This window comes from Zonotrichia leucophrys, chromosome 26 (assembly GCF_028769735.1).
Source record: "Zonotrichia leucophrys gambelii isolate GWCS_2022_RI chromosome 26, RI_Zleu_2.0, whole genome shotgun sequence".
Classification (NCBI taxonomy): domain Eukaryota; kingdom Metazoa; phylum Chordata; class Aves; order Passeriformes; family Passerellidae; genus Zonotrichia; species Zonotrichia leucophrys.
Window position 1 is genome coordinate 5336718 of NC_088195.1, and position 25290 is coordinate 5362007.

Sequence of the window (25290 nt, forward strand, 5' to 3'; positions counted from 1 at the left end):
GTCCTGCTCCATTAACTCCATGGGAGCTACGGTGGGAATCCAGCCCCCGGGCTCAGGGGTGATGGGGAGGTGATGCTGGGCAAGGATTTGACTCATCCTCTGTTCTGCTGGTCAGTCAGGATGGATTCCATAAGAAATGTTGCCTAGTGATGGGGGAAAGTCACCAGATTTGGGGTTCTCCCTTCCAGAGATGATGCCATGGGGACATTTCTGTGTCCCTCCTGCATGGGCAGAGGAAGGAGAAAGAGATGGGAGGGGATGAGGAAGGGGGAATTTCTGGAGGAGCGTGGCTGATCCTGACTTACAGATCTTGGAACCACCACTGAGCTGCTTTGGTTCATTCCACTTCTCCATCTTCCCCCAGAAAAACAATTAATGAAGGGATTGAGCTAATTGTCCTGGAAGAGTCACCAGCCAAGCCCACAGAGAAGGCTGTGAATGAAGGATCATACCCACAAGAGATGTCACTGTAGGAACCTGCTGGCTCCAGGGACGCTGAAATTATGTCAGGGGTGTGGTGAATGGACCAGCAGTTTCCTGCCTTCACCTCCAGCCAAAAGGAGAACCAAATTGAAAGAAAAGCAATGGACAGGAAAGCAGAGGAGAGAAGGGCTCATGAACCAGCACCCACAAATGTGGCCTTCAGAGCAGCCTCAAAGATCTTCATGCACAACCTAAGCCCAGCAGGATCAGGTGAGGCACTCCCCAGCCTTTGGAGGCAGCAGAGGGCAGAGTGTGCTGCTTCTGTGTCCCCAAGGAAAAAGGGGACAATGCCAGGCTATCCTGACAGCCTTGGCAGAAGTGCTTGGTTACAGGTGGGATTCAGGGAAATGACCCTCAATCCCAGCAGAACTCAGAGATAAAAGATCTCACCTTTTCCTAAACAGCCTGGGGAGAAACAACATAAGGTCACATCATGGATCACATCCAAAACCATGGATGGGCACGATAGAGGCCCCTGGACTTCACAAGGGCTCCCCAGGCTGGATCCAGAGCTGCTGGGGACCTGGCACTGGCTCCCGGGAGTGGCCCATGGACACCTGTGGTCCCCAAGAGCTGGTCACCCCCATCCAAAGGCTGCTGAGCTCCTGTGGGTGTGACAGGAGGCAATGCCAAACCCCAGGGGACACGAGGAGAAATGAGGAGGCACGTCCAGAGAGAGGCAGTGCCCAGCTCACCTCGGCACGGGGCAAGGAGGGAAGTCAGGGGTGGTTTCCTGAGAGCTAAACCAGGAGTGTGGTAGGACTGGATGTCCCACAGCTCCTCTGCTTGTCCCTCTAAAGGGACACCTAAAGAGAGGAGTGAGAGGAGATGGTCACCATGCCAGGGATTTTGGTTCAGCAGAGCATCCCACATGTCAGGAGTAATTCCAGGAGAGCTCTCCTGACCTCATCACACCAACCCCACCCAGACCCCACACAGGCTCACACCCCCAAACCACTGCCACTTCTGGGGTCCTCCTGACACTCAGCACCATCCAACCCATGGAGCATCCCAGCTACTCCATCCCATGGCTGTGACATCTCCAAAGAGCTCCCAGCCACCGTCCCTGTGCTGGTGGCAACAAAAATTCCAGGGATTCACCCTGCCCTGCCTCACACGCCCCAACATCACAGCCAGCCCCACGCTGCTCCCTGCCAACCCTGGTCAGAATTTGAGGGGGTTATTTGGGTGTGTCCACAGCTATAAAAACCTACAGGAGATACAACAACAACAACGATGGTGACAACAACAGCACCTTCTTGTGCTATGAACATCGATGATTAATTGTGCTCGTTGGAATAAGGCCATGACTCCTCCCGGCTAAAGGACAACAGACGGGGAGGGAAGAGCTCTGGGTGACAGGGGGAAGTGTGATTGGCTTCCCACCTGCTGCCAGGTCCTTGTTCCAACCATCAGCTGCTTAGAAAAGAGAGATTCTTTGCTTCGGATTTGAGCTGCACGAGAACAACTCTTGGAAAGGTATTGCAGCATCTCTTGCTCCTCTTCCCTTCCCTGGAGGTGAGTCCAGGGCTCCTGCCTTTCCACCGAGGGCTGTCAGAGGAGTCCTGCCCCTCCTGCCATCCCTTCTTCCCCGACGTCACCTCAGAAATGGCTGCTTTGCTTAACGATTTTAACAGGGGGGTTTCTTCTTCGTCTTAGTCACTAATTCTTCTTCACCCTTAATAATTAATTTTCCCGTTGCCTGGACAGCCAGGAGCGCCCTCCTCTCCTGGTGGGGGTGGCGGGCAGGCCGCCATCACAGCTCAGACTCGGGGGTGCTGGCCAGCAGGTACCCGCTGCCGTAGCGTCCGTTGGGCGCCGCGCTCATCTCCAGCGGGGAGCTGCTGCCGGGGCCCAGGTAGGAGCGGTGCGTGGGCATGGGCGACGGTGTCTCGCTGGGCACCTTGCTCAGGATGAAGCGCGTCTCGTCGTTGTCCTCCAGATTGGAGATGTCCTTCATCATCCGGCCCTTCTTGTAGGTGACGGAGAGGGCGTTGGAGCCGTCCGACACCAGGTGGAACTGCCGGAGGATGAACACCAGGGGCAGGGGGAGGGAGGCCAGGATGATCAGGGAGATGAGGATGGCCATGGCCCACGTTGGGTAGAACAGGAACTTTTCAGCAGCCTGGAAGAGACAGATATTAACAACTCAGGGCTGCTGCAGCAGTGATGCCCACCAGGTGTCACAGATATCTTTTATGGAAAATCCTTTCCTTAGGATTTTCCTCCTGAGAAGCTGAGAGGCCTTAGGAACTAAATGTAAACAATGATTATCTGCTGCTGTGGAATGCAACAGGTGCATCTGGGATTGGTCTCATGTGGTTGTTTCTAATTAATGGCCAATCACAGTCAGCTGGCTCAGACTCTCTGTCCGAGCCACAAATCTTTGTTATCATTCTTTCTTTTTCTATTCTTAGCAAGCCTTCTGATGAAATCCTTTCTTCTATTCTTTTAGTATAATTTTAATATCATGTATATCATAAAATAATAAATCAAGCCTTGTGAAACATGGAGTCAGATCCTCGTCTCTTCCCTCATCCTAAGACCCCTGTGAACACCGTCACACACCAGGTACTGTAAGAACCTAAATGAGAGATGTGGGACTCCAGGCAGCTCTCCAAAATGCAGTTCATCCCATCCAAAACATTACAGCAGTCCAGGGGTGACAGAGCTGTGCCTACAGCTGTCAGCTCCAGCTGCAGGCAGGCCTGGAGACCCTTAGTTTAGGTTACAATGCATTATATACTTTTCTTTTGGTTACAATGCATTATATATTTTGCTGAGCATCTTAATACAGCAGAACCAATCTATACCTTAACTTTTATCTATAGCCTATCATAACTACTATAATTACCATATTCATGTTACTCTTCTCCAATCACTAAAAGTTGGCACATTACAGTTTAAGCTAGAAGTTGTTTTTCAATTTTCTTGCAGTGGAAAATTCTGAGATCTTTTTTTCTACTTGCAGCTTTGCTGACTTGTTTGCCTGTGCTATCTTTCTGCTTGGTAAAAACATCTTCTTGTTTGGGGTGGGTTTATCCTTTGGTCTAAGCCATAAAAACGCCTTCTAACTTACACACTCTTTGCCTTCTTGGTTATCCAGTAAGACTGACTCAGCAATTCTTTACTTCTATATCAAAACTTGCTTCCATCTCTATTCCTTCATCAGACTCTACATTTAAAAATCTTTCTGCTAGGCACACATATCTGTGAGACTTTCTTGTCAAACTTTCATCCTTCCCAACAAGGCACGACATCTCTGAAACACCAGACAGCTCCTCCTGTCTCCTGCCAGACCCAGGGACACCACATGAAGGTGGGCTCAGGTCAAAGGGAAGGATCCTCACACAGGCACAACGTGGAGCTGTGGGAGCCAACCAAAACCAACACAAACTTCAGCCCATGAGCAGAGATATCTGGGCAGCGTGAACAAACTGCTCCCAGAGGATGAACAGGGTGGGAATGTCGCCCAGCAGGAGAGGAAGGAGGAATGAGCAGAGCTGGGATGAGCAGAGTGCTCTGCAGCTCTGAGCTGCCCCTGCTGTGCTGGGATGTCAGAACTCAGTGCATCCCTCTGGGTGTCCAGAGTTGCCAGGACCCCACTGGGGGGCTCAGAGACCCTGGCACACAGCCCAGAGCACCTGGGGATTTGATTTTGACCCCTGGAGCGAATTATCAGCTTTGTATGAGGACCTGAAAGTCACAGAAGTTTAAATAGTACAATAATAAAATTATCACAGGGTGAAAATGTCGATTTTAGGATTTTTGGTATGGGGGTAAGATGGAGGAACTTGGGTGTGTCCAGCCTTTCTTCTTCTTCTCGTTCTCCATTTCCTGCAGTGATGTTGGCACTTTGGGATTGGTTTAGAGTAGAAGTGCACTGTCTAACATAGGTGATAGGTATTGGGAATTAAATGTGTTATACGTAGTTTGTAGCATAAAAGGACAACACAGAGTTCCTGTGGCTGCCCTGCTGAGCAGATCTCGGCTGGGCAGAAAGAAAATTTTATAGATAGGAGTTAATAAACAACCTCAAGACTGAAAAGTGAAGAGTCCAGACTCATTCTTCAGATGCATGGGCTGAAACAGAGGCACCCTGCACATCTTGGGGCAGCAATTATCAACCAGAAACCCGAGACTGGGGCAGGGTGGGGAAGGGGAGGGAGCTGTGCTCACCTCCTCTCTGATCCAGGCGCTGTATCCCGGGGGGCTCACTCCCAGCTGGATGATGCTGGCAGTCATGAGCACGGCCATGCAGATGGGGGACACGTACTTCCAGGCGTAGTAGTAGAACTGGTAGGGCCTGAAACCCAACATTTCCGTCAGCTCCTGCATGAACCTGCCGAGGAAAGACATGGAATCGTGATGTCCTGTTGCAGCTTGAATTGCTGCTAGTGAAGTCCAGGGTAAAGAAGCAAAAAAGGCTTTTGCATAATATCCATTGTCACAGACATCTTTTTATGAAAAATCCTTTCTTAGGATTTTTCCTTCTGAGAAGCTGAGAGGCCTCAGAAACAAAATATAAACAATGGTTATCTGCTGCTGTGGAATGCAACAGGTGGATCCATGATTGGTCTCATGTAGATATTTAGATTTAGTGACCACTCACGGCAGAGCTGGCTCTCTCTCTCTGTCCGAGCCAGCTGCTTTTGTTATCATTCTTTTCCATTCTATTCTTAGCTTAGCCAGCCTTCTGAGATGAAACTTTTCCTTCTATTCTTTTTACTATAGTTATAATGTTATATATATATATATATATATATCATAAAATAATAAATCAAACCTTCTGAAATATAGAGTCAAATCCTCATCTCTTCCCTCATCCAAAACCCCTGTGACCACTGTCACCATCCACAGATGTTTGATTTAGCTGCGCAGTGAGATATTCTCCTCTCTGACACACACTCCCCCAAGGTCCATCTCTCTCCCCCAGGGGCCTCCTGGCTGACCTTGGTCTCCAGGCAGTATCAAGGTGAGACCCAATCAGGGGAAAGGGAGGGAGAGCCTCAGGAACACCTCTGTTCAGGCATAGGAACAGGGGAAGGAGCCAATGGGGTGTAACTTAGGAGAAGCCCCTCAAGGGTGTCCCCAACATCCATCTCTGAGTGAGAAACAACCTCCCAGGAACCCTGCTGATGCTCAAGGTACAGCCTGAAGAACCCAGCTGACCATCTCAGCATCCCTCAAGCCTGAAGACAAGGAGAACTGTGGGGAACAGCCTCCCCTTCCAGGAGGACCTGGAAACCTCAGAAAAATGGGTCATCACAAGTAACAGAGCATCACAACCAAGAGGAGAAACCCATGAGAAGAACCCACTCCTGGGGCTGTGTTACACCAGGACAGAACAGGAGGATCAGAATGAACCAAACTCCTGCCTCTCTAACTACCCTTGGAGCATTTCCTCGTGAAGAAAAACCCAAGAGGTGGAAGGAGAGGTTTCTAGTCAGGAGTTACACCCCAGTTATTCCTTTTGCTGTAGAAATTCCTTACTTCTTGGTGCCGTAAATCCAGGCCACAGCGATGTTCTCCAGGATGACCACCACGGTGAGCGGCAGTGTGGCTGAGTAATCATCAAACATGGTGACAAAGTAGTTTCCAGAACGCTGCACAAAGATCAGCCCCACCACGAAGGCGAAGATGCAGCAACCGACTGTGGGGAGCAAACAGGTCTGGTCAGCAGAGCCTCCTGAGGGACACCAAGACCTCCAAAACATCCATTCCCTGCATGGGCCTGGTCAGCAGAGCCTCCTGAGGGACACCAAGACCTCCAGAAGGTCCATTCCCTGCATGGGCCTGGTCAGCAGAACCTCCTGAGGGACACCAAGACCTCCAGAAGTTCCATTCCCTGCATGGCATGGCCCAGTTCACCCCCCACCATATCCACCCTCTTCTGGAGTGACTCCTCAAGGCAGCAGGGACCTCCCAGCCCTTCCCAAGGAGGTTGTAGGAGAAGAGGCCTCACCTGTGAACACTTCCTTGCGCACCTTGAAGGTGTCGATGATGGGCGTGGTGATGCCCGACATGGTCCCAATCATGCTCCCCAAGCCCAGGTTGATCAGCATCAGGAAGAACATGACAGACCAGAAGGGCGAGGCTGGGAAATGGGTCATGGCTTCTGTGAAGGCAATGAAGGCCAGGCCAGTCCCCTGCACTGACTGTTGAGGTGGGGAGAGGACCAAAAGATGAGAAGAAGCTTGTCAGGGACACAGAGTTTGAGCCCCTCTCAGGTTTCCCTCACCAAACCCTCTTCAAGGAATGAAAAAACCCAGTCTGGTACTAGAGATGGGCTGGTGATGACCCTGCTCAACCTGTACTGGACAGAGCTTCTCCCACCCCAGGAGGAACCCCTGTGTGCAGGGTAAAACAACATGGAATTGGATTCTCCATCCCTGGAGGGTCTCTAAAAGTTTTTTTCCCAAATCCACATGCCCAGGATAGGATTATCATAGGGAGAGGCAATGGGGCGGGTGACTTGTCGCAGACATCTTTTATGAAAATAATTTTCTTAGGATTTTTCCTCCTGAGAAGCTGAGAGGCCTCAGGAACAAAATGTAAACAATGGTTATCTGCTGCTGTGGAATGCAACAGGTGCATCTGTGATTGGCCCATGTTGGTTCTTTCTTATTAATGGCCAATCACAGTCAGCTGGCTCGGACAGAGAGTCCAAGACAGAGCCTTTGTTATCATTCCTTCTGATTCTATTCTTAGCTAGCCTTCTGATGAAATCCTTTCTTCTATTCTTTTAGTATATTTAGTATTAGTAGTATTATTAATACTATATATTAGTAATAATACTATATATTATTATACTATATATATACAATAATATATATACTATATATATACATATATATTATATATATATGATATATATACCATAATATATATACTTTATAAGTATACTATATATATTACTATACTATATATAATACTATATATTAGCAATAATACTATATATTAGTAATAATTAGTAATAATAGTAGTAGTATTATTAATACTATATATTAGTATTAGTATTTAGTATTTTTAATGTAATTTATATCACAAAATAATAAATCAAGCCTGCTGAAACATGGAGTCAGATCCTCGTCTCTTCCCTCAACCTGAGACCCTGTGAACACGGTCACAATGACCTGCTGGTCCCACCAGGAGTGCCACCAGGTACCTTGTTGAGCTCATCCTCCAGCAGGCAGGCGTCCAGGCCCAGCTCTTTGAAGTGCCCCTCCTTCACTGTCATGATCACCCTGTACATCTCGTTGTAGTCCTTGGCAGTGAGGTGGGAGAAGTTCACGTGGGGCGGGATGAGGTCGTGGCTCAGCACATTGGTGTTCAGGTAGCCCAAGATCTTCTCAGCGTTCCTAAGGGAGAGCAGAACCTCTCAGGTGGTGCAGGGCACCTGAGACACGTTGGATTCACACCCCAGCTGCAGACTGAGCCCATGTTGGGGCTGGATTTTAGCTTGGAGGAGCTGAATGTCCAACTCCCTCAGCTACAGAGGCACATCCCTGGAAATCCAGCTCCTGACCATCAGGAACTTGGGCCCACCAAACCCCAGCATCATCCAGCTCCAGACCCACCACAGCTGGCATCAGCAAAGACCTGCCCACCCCAAACAGAGAAAAAGCAACTCTTACTCCACCACGCATTTCTCGTTCATGATGTTGGCCTTGAAGCCCAGCACAGCGAACACAACCAGGGTGGCCAGCACGGACGTGAAGAAGTTGATGAAGGAGACGAGGGTGGCATCGAAGTGGCAGTTGTTGTCCTGCTTGTTGTAGCTGGAGAAGGCAATGACCCCCCCAAAACCCAGGCCCAGGGCGAAGAAAACCTGGGTGGCTGCTTCACGCCATACCTGAGGGTCCAGCATCTTGTCCAGCTTGGAGGGAGGACAGAAAAAGGAGTTAGGTGGTCCCACAGCCCATCCCAGAGTGACATTAAAAGGGCTGAGGTGGTTTTGGGGGCAGCTGTGGCTGCTTTGGTGGGGTGGTGGAAGGAAATGATCTCTATGGCTCCTTCCAACCCAAACCACTCTGTTATTCCATGGTCTGCCATACTCAGGTCTGGCTTTACCCAGCACTCACAGATCCTTCTCATTGCGAGAATCCATAAAATCAGAGGGTTTTGGGAAAGCTGCAAAAGGCCTCAGAGACAGCAGAACTGTGATTGGAGCTAAGCAGTAGCCATGAGATTGGTCAGCAGAAAAATTATTTAAAAAGCAGAGAAGCAAGGACAAATGGAACAATGGTCTGTGTATTAATGCTTGGCTAGAATAACTCCCTAAGCTACAGAAAAGTTTATCTAGCAAGATATTAGGAAGTTTGAAGCTTAATAATGGAGCTCTGTGCATTATGTTTTAAGGCTTACAAGCAGGTATTGTATTTGAAATAAGCAAGCATTGTTTTAACCAAAGGTACGTGTGCTTATAGTGGTGGATAGAACTACTGTCAATATAGAATATATACCATACAGATATCAATACTGTCAATGTGCTTTTGCTTTGTGTGATTGGGCAAAAAACTTATAAAGTGAATTGTAACATTGAGTTCTTTGTCTGCTGCCTGGGATGTGAGCTGATGGCATCTTCCCATTGTCATAACCATGTAATGAGACTGATGCTGAAAAATAAAACAGCTCAAGGCAGTTCCACAGCAATCCCGTTCTGTTTGTGATTTGTACATAGATCCCTGGCCAGCGATACTCCTCATTCACACAGAGAGGGAAACTGAGGCACAGAGAGGTCAGGACACACACCACAAACCATATAAAACAATGACGTACCAGCAAACCAACCAGCATCATAATTGCTATCTTAACCACCATGTCCATCATCCTCCTTCCTATCTCCCTATAATCCTTACCATTGTCTACGAAACTTAGGATTACCTAAACTGAAGGCCTTCAAAGCCTTAAACAAGAGTTAAACCCTCTTAGTTTCTGCTGTGGTTCCCCCCCTGTCAAGTTCTCCCTCTCCCAGGAGCCAGAACTGCAGCCTGGAGACCTCCCAGCATCATTCATCAAGGAACCATAATTAATGTCTTCTAACAGCCTCGCCGGCTGAGCTGATTCATCTACATCTCTGCTTAATTAATTAATTAGCTGCTCAATTAATAAGTGCATACCACCAGCAGAGGTTTTTTCTGTCAGCCAGCATCTCTCCGTTAAATCTTTGTATTTATACATTCCCCTGGGCGCCTCTGTGCCCCCCAGAAATATATTGGGGGGCACAGAGGTGCCCAAGGGAATGTATATAGAAATACATTAAAATTTTCAAATATTGATATTTGAAAATTTTAATAGAAGCAATAAATATAATATTGCATCTGGGTAGCTGAGGATGGAGTTTGTGAGGCTCAGGCTGTCCTGGCCCCATCCTGAATTTTGGGGGCCATTCCACATCCTGATGATCTATCGGGGTCCCCAAGTTTGGGGCTGGTACTTTGATTTTTGGGGTGGGGAGGAAATTAAGGGGAATAATAAGAGAATTAGGGGAATAATAAGAGAATAAGGGAAAATAGGGCATGACCAGCCAGGAGGGAAAGTAGAACTTGGAACTCTCACCTTGGGTGTGAACATGTGCATGATCCCATCCACTGCCCCACGCAGCAGCAGCCCCCGCACCAAGAAGCAAACAAGCACCAGGTATGGGAAGAGGGAGCTGAAGTACATCACCTGGAGCAGGAGGGATGAACACACACAGCCTCAATTCCTGCCCCTGGGCCCAGCCACCCTCCCACCCAGCCCAAGAACAGCTCACAGCGGGGAGAAGGGAGCTTTTCCCTCCCCAGGATGGGGCTGGATCCCCAGGGGTGAACTGTGGGACCTCTTGGGGCAAGATGGTGCAGGTGGCTGGGCAGTGCCCAGGCTGAAAGGGACCTGGGGGCACTGATGGACAGCAGCTGGACATGAGCAAGCAGTGCTCTGGTGGCCAAGGAGGCCAATGGCTCCTGTCCTGGCTCAGGAATGGTGCGGCCAGCAGGAGCAGGGCAGGGATTCTTCCCCTGTTGTTCCAGATTGCAATGCAAGATGTATTCTGTTACCATCTGTATGGCAGATTACCTTTTGTCAAGTGGGCAGTTTTCCTTCTCTTTCTCTGAGTGATCACAATCACTCCTCCCTCAGGAGGAGACATCTGCTGCTAACAGCTATTGGATGTCCTTGAATGGCTGATAAGAACTACAGCATCCCATTGGGAGATGGGAGCCCAGAGGGAGGAGCCAAGCATTCCTACCCGGATATAATCTGGAGATTCTGGAACACCAGCACAGCTTCTGCACTGGATTGCCCAGAGGAACAGCAGCTGCCTCTTCTTCCCCTGGATCTTCAGAGGCAGAGACTGCACCTTTCTCCAGGATCCCTGCTCCAGCAGAACCAGCCCTGACACTGCAGGAGGGCTGAGCCACAATTCCAATGGGACTGCTGCCAACAGCCTGACCCACAGGGTGTCAGGTTGGGTTCTGACTCTGGCAGTGTTGTTTGTCCTGGAGAAGAGGAGGCTCAGGGGTGACCCCATCACTCTCTACAGCTCCCTGACAGGAGAGTGCAGCCAAGGGGGTCAGGCTCTGCTCCCAGGACAAGACAAGAGGACACAGCCTCAAGCTGCACCAAGGGAGCTTTAGGTGGGCATTAGGAAGAAGATCTTCACAGAACAAGTGAATGGGCATCACAAGGGGCTGGCCAGGGAGCTGCTGGACCACCATCCCTGGAGGTGTTTAATGAAAGGCTGGATGTGGCTCTCAGTGCCATGGTCTGGCTAACAGGGTGGTGTTGGGTCACAGGTTGGACTTGATGACCTCAAAGTCCTTTTCCAACCAAAGTGATTCTGTGAAGTGCTGGAGCTCAGGGGGATTCTCTGTGCTGGTGACCAAGGCCTGGCTGCACATGTCAGTTGGATTAAACCTCTTCCCTAAACCCTCTTCTGATCTTATTCTGGATCTCTCCAGAGGTGACCCCAGCGATGGGGTGAGTGTGACCATCCCAGGGGACACAGCATTCCTCTGGAAATGGGACACAGGACAGCATGTCCAGCAGGTTCCTGCTCCCAAGAAAAAGCCCAGCCAGGCTCAGGTGGCCACCAACACCCACCTTCCCTGAGGACTGGATGCCTTTGATCATGGCCAAGCCAACCAGGCTCCAGGCCACCAGCAGACACAGGGTCATCTTCCAGTTGAGCCCCCCGCTCTCAGAGATGGAGTTGGAGATGTCCAGGGTCTCCCGGTACCAGAAGTAGGTGGTGGCTGAGCTCCTCTCACATTCTGGCTCCACAACTGCAGGAGAGAGGCAGGAGAGCATGAGGGGAGAGGCATCCACTGTCTCCTGGGCTGATCAAATGTCAGAGACCTGTCACAGACATCTTTTATGAAAAATCCTTTCTTTAGGATTTTTCATCCTGAGAAGCTGGGAGGCCTCAGGAACAAAATGTAAACAATGATTATCTGCTGCTGTGGAATGCAACAGGTGCATCTTTGATTGGCCCATGTTGATTGTTTCTAATTAATGGCCAATCACAGCCCAGCTGGCTCAGACAGAGAGTCCGAGCCACAAACCTTTGTTATCATTCTTCTTTGCTATTCTATTCTTAGCTAGCCTTCTGATGAAATCCTTTCTTCTATTCTTTTAGTATAGTTTTAGTGTAATATATATCATAAAATAATAAATCAAGCCTGCTGAAACATGGAGTCAGATCCTCGTCTCTGCCCTCATCCTCACACCCTGTGAACACGGTTACAGAGACCTGCTGGAGGCAGCCAGGGAAGGGAGACACCCCTGGAAACTGAGGGGCAGAAATTTATGGGGCTCATTCTTAGCAGGGAAAGGAAGAGACAGGACATAAAACTACTGCCAGGTGAAAATGAGATGTTAAATACGGGGAGAGACATTTTCATTTGCTATAAAACCTCTCAGAGAGTCCCAAGCTGATGCTCAGATGTTATAAAACCTCATTAGCTCCATCCATGTCTCAGGCAGGCAGTGGAGCAGCCCCTGACTGACTCTTACTGCCTCCCTCCACAGTCCTGGGTCAGATCCTGGCCTCAAGCACAGAGGCAGCCTGGAAATCCCTTCAGTGGGGACTCTGGATACCCAAACTGGCATCAAATCCCATCAGTGGGGACTCTGGATTGCCAAACTTGTATCAAATCCCATTCTGGATTCCCAAACTTGTATCAAATCCCATCACTGGGGACTCTGGATTCCCCAGCTGGCATCAAACCACACCAGGGGGGATTCTGAATTCCCAAACTGGCATCAAATCCCATCAGTGGGGATGTGGGATTCTGGATTCCCAAAGTGGCACCAAATGCCATCAGTGGTGACTCTGGATTCCCAAACTGGTATCAAAACCCATTCTGAATTGCCAAACTGGCATCAAATCCCATCAGTGGGGACTCTGGATTCCCAAAGCTGCATCAAATCCCATCATTGGAGACTCTGCATTGACAAAGTGGTATCAAATCCCATTAGTGGGGATTCGGGACTCTGGATTCCCCAACTGGCATCAAATCCCACTAGTGGGGACTCTGGATGGCCAAACTGGCATCAAATCCCATCAGTGGGGACTCTGGATTGCCAGAGTGGCATCAAATCCTATTCTGGATTCCCACACTGGCATCAAATCCCATCAGTGGGGATTCTGGATTGTCAAAGTGGCATTAAATCCCATCAGTGGGGACAGAGAGCACTGGAGACACTCATCCAGCCCAAGGGGAAGCTCTCCACATGGTCAGGGCAGCTGTGGCAGAGAGGAACCTCAGCCTCCTGTGGCCCCACGTTCTGCTGGGCTTGGTGACATGTCCCCAGTGTCCCAGAGCCCCCCTGTCCTGGTCCCTGCCCCCTCCCAGCCCATTCCCTGTGCCTCACCAGCCACCGAGCCGTTCCTCACGATGGGGCACTCGCTCCAGGGCAGGGGGTACTGGAAGGACTTGAAGAAGTAGAAGATGCTCCAACCAATGATGACGTTGTAATAGAGACCAACAAAAAAACAGACCTGGGGAGGAAGGAGGGAGGAGGACACAGCATCAAACCACAGGGCAGTGAAATGTGCCCAGGGCACCTCTGGGGCTGCTGGGATCAGCAGTGGGCTCATTCCCAAACCAGCCCCTGTCACAGACATCTTTTATGAAAAATCCTTTCCTTAGGATTTTTCCTCCTGAGAAGCTGTGAGGCCTCAGGAACAAAATGTAAACAATGGTTATCTGCTGCTGTGGAATGCAACAGGTGCATCTGTGATTGGTCTCATGTGGTTGTTTGTAATTAATGGCCAATCACAGCCCAGCTGGCTCAGACTCTCTGTCTGAGCCACAAACCTTTGTTATCATTCCATTCTATTCTTAGCTTAGCTAGCCTTGTGATGAAACCTTTTCTTCTATTCTTTTGGTATAGTTTTAATATAATATATATAATAAAATAATAAATCAGCCTTCTGAAACATGGAGTCAGATCCTCATCTCTTCCCTCATCCTAAGACCCCTGTGAACACTGTCACAAGCCCCTAGCCATGGGTGGAGCTGCAAAAACACCTCTTGACCTCTCCAACCTCCCCCTGGTGTTACAGGAGCTTCTTTGAGCCAGGTCTCATGAGCTCTTGGAGGTCTATTACTCACCCAAGATAGCTCAGCTACCTTTGGAGGCATAAAATCAGCAGGATGGCTTCTGTTGCAGTGTTGGAAACAAAAAGGTTTAATAAAAGGCAAAATAACAAACAGAGAAAAACTGAGCTAAGTGCAAGAGGTTCCTGCTCCTGGTAAAACACCTCACAAAAGGCATTTGTTTCTTTGTTCACTTCTTTTTCTAGTAAATTGATTAGGGGAGACTTTTTAGCTCCTGTCCAACTGGCTATCCTTAAGTTTGAGGTGAAGTCCCCCAGATCCTATAAGGTGTCTTTTCACCTAATTGAGGAGCGAAACTTCTGGACTTTTTTTCTTTTTAAGGAGACAGAGGAGAGTTTTGTCACTCTGTCAACAGAGAGCACATTCCTACACCCTGGGGCTCCTCGAAGTTTGCCTCACCCCGCAGACCCCGGGGTGGCCCTGGAGGGTCCCCAAGGGGGCCCTGGAGGGTCCCCAGGCTGGGACTGGAGGGTCCCCAGGGTGGGGCTGGAGGGTCCCCAAGGCTGGAGGGTCCCTGGGGCAGGGCTGGAGGGTCCACAGGGCTGGAGGGTCACCAGGGTGGGACTGGAGGGTCCCGGGAATGTGACTGGAGAATCCCCTGGGGCTGGAGAGTCCCCAGGATGGCCCTGGAGGGTCCCTGGGGTGGGCCTGGAGCATCCCCAGGTGAAGCTGGAGTGTCCCAGGGTGGCGCTGGAGGGTCCCAGGGTGGCCCTGGAGGGTCCCCAGGCTGTGCTCACCAGGCAGCTGGCGTAGCCGATGCCCCCCAGGCGAGGACAGATGTAGTTCCAGACGCCGATGCTGCCCCGGCGGATCCTCTGCCCCACGGCCAGCTCCAGGAAGAACAGGGGCAGCCCGATGATGATGAGCAGGACCAGGTAAGGGACCAGGTAGGCACCTGGAAGGGGAGAGAAAAGTCATTCCTGATCTCCCTGCTCCGAGGACAGATGGACAAGCAGGGCAGAGCTGGGCAGGCTCTGCCTGGTCCATCAGTTCATTTGCAAACAGCCTCAAGTTGTACCATGGGAGGCTGAGATTGGATATGGGGACAAATTTCTTCATGAAAGGATGGTCAGGCACTGGCACAGGCTGTGCAGGGCAGCAGGAGAATCCCCATCCCTGCAAGGGCTTAAAAACCATGGGGGTGTGCCAGGTGGGAATATGGGCTGGTGGTGGCCTTGTGCTGGGTTCATATTTGGACTCAATGATCTTCAAGAGCTTTTCCAACCTAAAGGTTTCCATAGCTTTGTGATCCAGGAATGGAGATCAGAGCTTGGCCAGAGGAGAAGCTGTGGAGAGGAGCAAACAGGTGTGGAAGCAAAGGCTGTGGCATTCCCTGCCAGTGTGGACCATGTGGGATTGATCCCAACGTCCCCATGGACTCCCTGAATCCACACAGACAAATCTCAATGTGTCCTGGATTGCAAGGCAATGTGTGAATTCTATCACTGTCAGTCAGAGCTGGGGCAGATCTCTGCTGTTCATTGGGCAGTTTTTTCTTTATCTCTCCCACAGCCAACCCTCCCTCCAGGAGATCTCTGCTGTCCATGGCCACTGAGTGTCCCTGCAGGGCTGATCCAATCCCACCATCCCATGGGCAGATGCTCCGCCCAGGGGAGGAGCCAAGCATTCCTTCCTGGATCCAATCTGAGCCTGGCACAGCACAGCAGCCTTTGCCCCCTGCATTGCCAGAGGAGCAGCTTTCTGCTGCCCTGCATGGCCAGAGGGAGCCCAGGCCCATCTGCAGCAGCCCTGGAGCTGCAGAGGAAAACTCCCCCCTTGTGCAGGATCCCTGCTGCAGCAGAGCCACAGCTGGCACTGCAGGAGGGCTGAGCCCCCATGGGATGGGGCTGGGACACCACCCTGACACACAGGGGGCAGGGCATGGTCTGACTCTGGCAGTGTTTTTTTTTTTATTTGTTTGTACTATTGCTTTTGTATTTTTAATTTTCCTAGTAAAGAACTGTTATTCCTGCTCCCATATTTTTGCCTGAGAGCCCCTTAATTTCAAATTTATAGCAATTCAGAGGGAGGGGGTTTACATTTTCCATTTCAGGTGAGGCTCCTTCCTTCCTTAGCAGGCACCTGGCTTTTCAAACCAAGACACCATGTGCAAGGAGCCACCTCCATGAGCTGACCCTCTGGGGACATAGCCACATTCCTGTCCTGTTCCCCCAGTCCCAGCACATCCCTCTGGACATCCCACATTCCCAGCAGCAGCATCCCCATGCCACATTCCACCCTGCACGGCCAAAGAGTGGAAACAACTCAGATTAAAACTCAATTAATGTCTGTCTGTCTGAGTGCTGGGCTGGAGGAGCTGGTGGTTCCCGAAGCAGAAGCGATGACCATAAGGGATGCGATGACTCACGCTGCAGCTCCTGCCTGAGGAACAGCTCCAGCTCCTGCCAGCAGCTCAGGAATGGGCTCAGGAGAATGGGCCTGGCTCCTGCAGGGCAGCAGAAGGTCCAAAGACAACCGAAATTCCCGCCTGGATTGACACTCCAGTGACAGCCACCACTGTCACGGACATCTTTTATGAGAAATCCTTTCCTTAGGATTTTTCCTCCTGAGAAGCTGAGAGGCCTCAGGAACAAAATGTAAACAATGGTTATCTGCTGCTGTGGAATGCAACAGGTGCATCTGTGATTGGCCCATGTTGATTGTTTCTAATTAATGGCCGATCACAGTCAGCTGGCTTGGACAGAGAGTCCGAGCCACAAGACTTTGCTATCATTCTTTCTTTCCCTTCTATTCTTAGCCAGCCTTCTGATGAAATCCTTTATTCTATTCTTTTAGTATAGTTTTAATATAATATATATCATAAAAAAATAAATCAAGCCTTCTGAAACATGGAGTCAGATCCTCATCTCTTCCCTCACCCTCAGACCCCTGTGAACACGGTCACACTCCACTCCCCAGGCCAGGCAGGACCTGGGGCAGGGGGTGCTGCTCCAAGCAGGGACTCTGAAAAGAGAATCAGCCGCAGCATGGATGGGGATGGTGAGTTAAAAATGGGGGCAGGGAGAGAAATTGAGTGTGGGAATCCATAAAATCAGAGGGTTTTGGGAGAGCTGCAAAAGGCCTCAGAGACAGCAGAACTGTGATTGGAGCTAAGCAGCAGCCATGAGATAGAGCAGCAGAAAAATTATTTCAAAAGCAGAAAAGCAAGGACAAATGGAACAATGGTCTGTGTATTAATGCTTGTCTAGAATAACTCCCTAAACTACAGAAAAGTTTATCTAGTGAGATATTAGGAAGTTCTAAGCTTAATAATGGAGATTTGTGCATTGTGTTTTAAGGGTTACAAGCAGGTGTTGTATTTGAAATAAGCAAGCATTGTTTTAACCAAAGGTACCTGTGCTTATAGTGGTGGACAGAACTACTGTCAATGTGCTTTTGCTTTGTGTGATTGGTCAAAAAACTTATAAAGTGAGTTGTAGCATTGAGTTGTTCATCTGCTGCCTGGGATGTGAGCTGGTGGCATCTTCCCATTGTCATAACCATGTAATGAGACTGATGCTGGAAAATAAAATTGCTCAAGGCACATTCCTAGCAATGCCATCCCATTTGTGATTTGCACATAGACCCCAGCTGGCAATATTGAGGTGCAGCAGCCCAGGGTGAGGGTAGAAGGAGGGTAAAAGGAGAGGCAGAGAGCAGAGCTAGAGCTCAGGGAAATTCTGGAAGGATCACGAGCATCCCATCTGTGCAACACTCTCCTGGCTATCTCACCCTACAGACAGGTGGATATGAGACATATTCAGATGCAAATTTGGAGATTTCCTTGCTGTGGTGCCTGCAAAGGTGAGCAGCTCATGCCTGTGCAGCACCAGGGCAGAGCTGGCAGCCCCTGCTGGCTCCCGGCACGCCGAGTCCTGGGGATTTGGCTGCAGCCCATCCTGGCAGCAGCACGGAGCTGTTCTCCCCCGCACACACCTGCTGGGGGAACAGCAGGGAAAGCAGCCACAGCCATCGCATCCTGGAGCTGCTCAGAGCGCCAGGAAAGCTCTGTCTGTCTGTCCATCCCTCCCAAATGTCAGAGCGTCGGGGGTAGGACGGTGGGGATGGATGGAAACGAGAGATCTCTGCAGCCAGGGCTGGGAACTTGTGGGTTATTGCAAAGGGCCTGGGTGCAGGGCCCTGCTGGGAGCTGCCAGCCACAGCTGGAGCAGGACTGAGAGAGGAGAGGGGAGAGAGGGTGAGAGGGTGAGAGAGTAAAAGGGTAAGAGAGTAAAAGAGGGGGTAAGAGTATAAACGGAGAGAAGAGAGTAAAAGGCAAGAGCTAAGAGACAAGAGGTAAGAGTGCAAAGTGCTCATTACAATACCATAAATCTTCTTCTGTGCTGAATATTCTGATTCTCACTAACCAATCCAGTACAAGATACAAATCCTATAGCATTTACATACAGCCTATAAGAATCATTACATTACCACACTGTGTTACATTTTAAACCCTAAAAACTCCTCTTTGGGCCCCTTCTGCCAAGCTGGCAGGGTCTGCTCTGACCCTTGGGCCTGTCTGCAAGCAGAGGGTGTTGTTCCATCAAAAGGGGATCACCTTCAGCTGGCCACACCATTGTTTTCCTGTTGTTCAGTAACTGAGGGATCTCAAAGCTTGCTTTCATTTCAATCTGGCTTATAGTTTCCATATTCTCAAAATCTTTTGCCAGGCAATCATATTTATAAGGCTTTCCTGTTTCATCTTCCCCAACACCCAAACCCCTGCACTGCTCAGCTGAGGAAAAAACCCTCCAAATAACCAGGACAGCAGAGAGCTCAGCCTAAGCTGAGGATTTTTCACTGAGTGCACTAATTATGGTTAATTACAGATTGCTGTGGCATGGGGAAACTGAAGCACAGCCGGGTTAATCCTTGCAGAGAAGGAGGATGCTGGTTCTCCAACCTCTGGCTCTAAATCTGGTTTTAAAATCTCATTTAGTGGGGAAATCTGGTTCTAAATATCATTAAATGGGGAAATCTTGTTCTAAATCTCATTTAATGGGGAAAACTTTCTTGGCAATCAGAGGCCAGCTGTGGGCAGCTGTGTGATGAAGCCAGCAGGGCTGTACTGACCTCTCCCAGCTCTGAATTTGGGGTGAACACCCATGAAGAGCTGTGCTGAGACAAAACTGAGCTAAGCTGGAGCTGGAACAGGGCTCTGGGAGGTGCTGGGATGCAGGAGCTGGGCACAGCCAGCTCCATCTCGGATGGGGAGGGAAGGGAATGGGGCTGAGCAGCCCTGGGAGGGAGGGGAGTGCTGACTGCACTCATGAATGACTCATCCTGATGTGACACAGGAGATGCTTGAATTATTGAGGGCAGCTGCAGGGCTGGGGCAATGGTAAAAGATGGAACACTGGGAGCATGGAGAGGACAGGGGCACTGTCCTGGCTCTCTCCAATGGGACTGGGTTTGGATTAATGATGAGGAACCCACCCTCTCATTGGTGTCATGAAGGGTGGTGGGGCTCAGCACAGCTGGGAGAGACCTGACCCTCTGGGCTGCTCTTGGAAACCTGCTGGACAGACCTCAGCAGGTCAGAGAAAGAATGGAATAGATAAGAGAAAATAAACCTTGAAAACCGGAGCTGAGGAATCTCAACTTCTTCTGTCATGGGGTTGGGAAAAAGACTCTTTAATTCCTCGGGAGCCATTTCAGCAACACCAAACCCAAGACTCATCCCTGCCCCATCTCTCACCTCCTCCATTCTTCTGGCAGAGGTGGGCAGACGTTGTTTGCACTTCCCCATTATTGTAAATAAAGTACACGTAGTTCTCAGTATAAAGAACTAGAACCACCCCAGAGGCAGTCACTGTGCCACAAACCAACCTGCTGGACGGATCTCAAAGAAAGAATGGAATAGATAAGAGAGAGAATAAACATCCCTGAAAACCAGAGCTGAGGAATCTCAACTTCTTCTTTGGTCACAGGACTGGGAAATAAGACTCTTTAATCCCTCAGGAGCCATTTCAACAACACCAAACCCAAGCCCATCCCTGCCCCATGTCTCACCTCCTCCATTCTTCTGGCAGAGGTAGGGTAAATAAAGGTAAATAAAGTACATGTAGTTCTCAGTATAAAGAACTAGAACCACCACAGAGGCAGTCACTGTGCCACACACCAACCTGCTGGACGGATCTCAGAGAAAGAATGGAATAGATAAGAGAGAGAATAAACAACCTTGAGAACCAGAGCCGAGGAATCTCGACTTCTTCTGTTGTGGGGTTAGGAAAAAGATGCTTTAATACCTCAGGAGCCATTTCAGCAACACAAAACCCGAGCCCATCCCTGCCCCATTTCAAACCCCAAGCCCATCCCTGCCCATGTCTCACCTCCTCCATTCTTCTGGCAGAGGTAGGGGAAGCGCCAGACGTTGCCCAGCCCCACGGAGTAGCCGATCTGCGCCAGGATGTACTGCAGCTTGCTGTTCCATGCCGGCCGGTTCTCCGCCTCCAGGTCCTCGTCTCCCTCCTTCTGCTTGTCCCACGCGTCCCCTGTCACGTTGAGGACGCTGCGTTTGTAGTCCACGGGCTCCTGGTGGGCCAGCAGGTCGGCCACCGACTCGGTGACATGCTCGCTGCTGTGCTCCCGCTGCGTCACCTTGCTGTTCTTCGGCATCGGGGCGGCCCCGCGGCGGGATCGGGCACGGAGGAGGAGGAGGAGGAGGAGGAAGGTCCCGCAGGGAGCAGCACAGAGTGGGAGCTACAGCTCGGGGCTCACCTCCTCTTCATCAGCAGGACCTGTGTGGGGAAGGGGTCAGTCAGGGTCAGTTGGGTTTGGCTTATCTGCAGTGGGATGGTGGGACCGGCAGCACCAGGAGAGAAGGATGTCCATCCCTGCAGGACCCAGAGAGAAAGGTGTCCATCCCTGTGATTGGGACCTGGAGCACCAGGAGAGAAAGGTGTCCATCCCCCAGTAATTTGGGACCTGCAGCACCAGTAGAGAAGGGTGTCCACCCCTGTGAGCTGGTGGGACCTGCAGCACCTAAAGAGAAGGGTGCCCATCCCTGCAGCACCAGGAGAGAAGGGTGTCCACCGCTGTGATTTGGGACCTGCAGCACCAGGAGAGACGAGTATCCATCTCTGCAAAACCAGGAGAGAAGGGTGTCCATCCCTGCAGCACCAGGAGACAAGGGTGTCCACCCCTCGTGTCTTGGGACATTCACCTGAACCTGGAGGGTCTCCTGCCCCAGGAAAGATGGACCAGGAGCAATGTTCTGGTTGAGAATTAGAGAGTGCCAGGATGGGTGGGAAGGGACCTTAAAACTCATCCAAGCCCACCCCTGCCATGGGCAGGGACATCATCCATAGACCAGGAACATCTTCCATAGGCCAGGGACACCTTCCACTGCCCCAGGCTGCTCCAAGCCCTGTCCAGCCTGGCCTTGGACACTTGCAGGAATCCAGGGGCAGCCACAGCTGCTCTCATCCATGGAGAAAAGCCTCCTGTGTCCCAGAGAGAGGAGTTTGCCTGTGCTCCAGGGCACAGTGACAGGTGATGACAGGTCACATCCCTGTGACACCTCTTCTCTCCTCTAACACCTCCAGCCCAGCAGCTGAACCTCACAAGGCCTGACACCAAACCCAGGCTCTGCCCTGCCTGTGCTGCTCCTTCCCCTCCTGACCATCAGCACAGCCCCAGCTTCACTCCATGACAGCTTGGGAGCACTCAGGGCACAGTGACACATGCCCAGGCTGTCTCTGCATCCCAGGAAGTTATCAGGAGTGACTGAAAAGCCTTGGGGCCTGATGCTAAATCTCCCCAGGCAGCTTTACAGCAGATAACAGCTGCAAAAAACAGCAGCAGCCAAGGCAAAGCCATCACCCCTGGCACCTTCACTTCCCCAGCTTTCAGAGTGGGTGAGGAGGAGCAATCCTGCACAGAAGAACCTCAGGAGATGCCCAGAACCCAGCCCAGCCCTGCAGATTTCCGCCCTGCCTCAAAAATCTTGGGTTCATTGTGGAAATCTGCTCCACTGGGCTGGGCATCCCCAAACTGGGAAAGCAGCATGTCCTTCCTCTCCATACTGGGAGCACTGGGGTCAGATGGGGCAGAGACTGGACCCAAACTGGACCATGGTGCAACATCAGCTGGGGAGAAAACACAGAACTGCCACAATAAATGCCCCAGCTTGGAAAAGGGACCCTCCTGAAGAGATGAACTTCCTTCTTTCCTGTCCTCTCCATCTCTGCTCCCAGGGGACACCAGGCTGGTGCCTGGGCCATGGTGGTGCCCTGCTCCCAGACCTGACCCACCCCAGATGGGCAGCAGTGCCACCTCCTCCCACCCTGGGGGCTTTTCCAGAGCCATTCCCAGCTCTTCTCTCCTGTTATAAGTAAAAATCTGCCAATTTTTTTTGAGAAAAAAAGGGTTGCAGAGTGAAACCAGTGCTGCCAAGGTGAAGTTCTACCTGTTCATTATTGTAACCACCGGTTGTTTCGTTAATTGCTCCTTTTCTATCAGTATGGCCCTGCCCGGGGCTAAGTTGATGGTTCTTCTCCCCGGATGGGTGAGAGGCGGGGACATCAGAGAGAATGCAAAATAACCTCGGGACCAGCATGCCATGAGAAGCTACCCCACCAAACTTACTGAAAAACCCCAAAAACAATGAGCCAACACAGAATTAAGAGATCAGAGTGATGTCTGGACATAAGGAACAGAGTGCTGAGCCTGCAGAGATGCTGAGAACATTTGCTGCCCCTTGCCCTGAGCAAGACCCCAGATGGAGCCAAGACCTCGAGACTGGAAAACCCAAAAGTCATAACACGGGGTATATCCCCACTGTTTTCATGAAGATGGGACCCCCAGCTCTGCCCTTTAGTGAATAAAGCTGCACATTCCTCCTCCTCTGAGTCACCCTGGGAGCAGCAGCGGAGAAACCGTGGACTCATCGAGCTTCCCAACCTTGAGCTGATCACTTTTAACAAAGGCACTAAAAGGAGGAAAAGCCTCCTGCCCTGTTTATTTCATTTCCTCTTGGACATTTTTGATCCAGCTCAGCCCACAATCCCATCCCTATTCAGGGCAGTGGGTTCAGCCCAGGCAGCAAAGCCCATCAGCCAAGCACCGGGAGCAGGAAACCTCCCCCTCAGCCACCCTCACCTCGGCATTTTCTCACCCCTGTCGGAAGTTCCCCCTTTGCCAGGCCCTGTTCCTGTATGAAAAAAAAAAATAAAATCTATTTTCAACTGTCGGCTGCATCTGTTGCCAAGCAACCATCTCGGCTCCACATCTTTCCCGGATCCGGCTCCTCCGGAGAAGCCGCTTGAGTTATTTTGTCGAGGCCAGGCCAGCGATGTTTAATTTCCTAGCGAGGGCTCATTCACAGCAGCCGCTCGCTGCTCGATCGTGGCAATTACCGGCACGTGGCTGCCCGGGGCTGGAGCATCCTCAGCCGGCTGGGGATGGGCACGGAGCACGGCCAGGGCACCACCCGGCAGCCAGGAAAGGGCAGGATTCCCATCAGAGCTGGCTCGGGCTCGGTGTGGGTTTGTGCAGAGCTCGATAAATCACCCACGGGTTGTTCGCTGCTCCCTGCCTGCTCAGCAGCTCCTGCAGAGCACCAGGAGGGCTTGGCGTTAAAGTAGCTCTTAGGATTCTCTAAAGTTTCTCTTTAGGATCCCTAAAATATCTCTTTAGAATCTCTAAAGTATCTTTTTAGGATCACTAAAATATCTCTTTAGGATCTCTAAAGTCTCTCTGTTGGATTCTCTGAAGTTTCTCTTTAGGATCTCTAATGTTTCTCTTCAGGATCCCTAAAATATCTCTTTAGAACCTCTAAAATATCTCTTTAGGATACCTAAAGTTTCTCTTTGGGATCCCTAAAGTGTCTCTTTAGAACCCCTAAAATACCTCTTTAGGATCCCTAAAGTATCTCTTTAGGATACTTAAAGTATCTCTAGGATCTCTAAAATATCTCTTTAGAACCCCTAAAATATCTCTTTAGGATCTCTAAAGTTTCTCTTTAGGATTAGGGAGACAGCCAAGAAGATCCAGGGTGTGCTGGCCAAGCTGCCAGAGTGCAATGACCCACAGTGAGGGCACCCAAACAGCTTTTTGGGGACACCCCAAGCCCTGGGAGATGCCAGCTCCAGGGTAGGGGGTGCTGAGCCAGGGGTCAGCACAGGCCCCACAGCATCCCTGTGGATCTCAGCCTGTTCCTCTCCTTGGTTTAGGTCCTCACAAGTTGTTCTGAGGGCTGGGAGGCACCAGGACACAGATCCTGAAAGAGCAGGGTCCTTCCACCACCTACAAAGCCTCAGAAGCTCTCAGAGCCTTGGAGGACACTCCAGCCAGCAACATTCCCAAAGGATATGGGGGATCAGCAGGGTCCTTCCAGCACCTGCAAAGCCCCTAAGGCACTCAGAGCCTTGGAGGACACTCCAGCCAGCAACATTCCCAAAGGATTTGGAGACTCAGCAGGGCTGCTTTAATGGGATGGGGATGACCCCTCTAAGCATTGGCAGGAGGGTGAAGGACAGGTACAAGTCTTCCTGCCCATGCCCAAGCTGAATTAGAGGGGAAAACCAAGCAGAGATGCAGATCCTGCTCCTGGCATGGCTCTGGCAGTGCCCCATGGCTGCTTTGGCGAGTTCCTGCTGGGTCCCCATGGCTCAGCCCCAGCCTGAGATCCTGGCGGAGATCCCAGCTGGAGGAGAGAGGATCATTCCTGATTCCATGAGCACACCCAGCCTTCTCCATCCCCATCCCTGCTGGGAATGGGAGATGAGCCCAGGCAGAGCCTGCACGAAGCCACCAGCCCACACAGACAGGAACAGGGCCCAGGGAAAGCCAGGTCAGCAGGGCTCTTCCTCCTCATTTCCCCAGCTTTTTGCACCAGCCCCGAGGGCTGCACCCTCAAACGAAAAAGCACAGCCCAAATCCATCTGAGAAAGGTATTTCTGCGCATTCCTTTGGTAGGAAAAGGGAATTTAATCAAAAAATCATCTGCCAAAAATAACAACCACCCTGTGAGAAAGACAAGGCAGATCAGCTGACGAGCAGGAGCTTTCCGGGCTGGAGCGAGATAGAAAACCCTTGTCACTGACAGATGGAGATTCAGCTTGTTTACTTAGTCCCCATGACCTTAATTTTCTTAAATGTGCATTTTTTCTCTCTCTTTAGAAGACAGATTAGGGTCTTTGAGAGCCCATGGTTTGCAAGAACCTCACTTGTGCTGCCAGACCAGGGCTGCCTTTGC

General features: G+C 50.7%; 1 protein-coding gene across 1 annotated transcript in view; it reads right to left on the bottom strand.

Annotated features, from left to right (window-relative positions):
- Positions 1–1724: 1724 nt before the first annotated feature.
- Positions 1725–25290, bottom strand: part of SLC6A17 (solute carrier family 6 member 17) — a 28586-nt gene continuing 5020 nt past the window's right edge. The window contains exons 2-12 of the mRNA XM_064732838.1: positions 20423–20830; positions 14828–14985; positions 13342–13468; positions 11569–11750; positions 10045–10155; positions 8121–8362; positions 7652–7844; positions 6449–6641; positions 5977–6136; positions 4663–4825; positions 1725–2608 (exon numbers count right to left, since the gene is read on the bottom strand). Of these exons, the coding sequence (XP_064588908.1) occupies positions 2240–2608; positions 4663–4825; positions 5977–6136; positions 6449–6641; positions 7652–7844; positions 8121–8362; positions 10045–10155; positions 11569–11750; positions 13342–13468; positions 14828–14985; positions 20423–20708 (2184 nt within the window). The 5' untranslated portion in view covers positions 20709–20830 and the 3' untranslated portion in view covers positions 1725–2239. The remainder of the gene's footprint in view (positions 2609–4662; positions 4826–5976; positions 6137–6448; positions 6642–7651; positions 7845–8120; positions 8363–10044; positions 10156–11568; positions 11751–13341; positions 13469–14827; positions 14986–20422; positions 20831–25290) is intronic.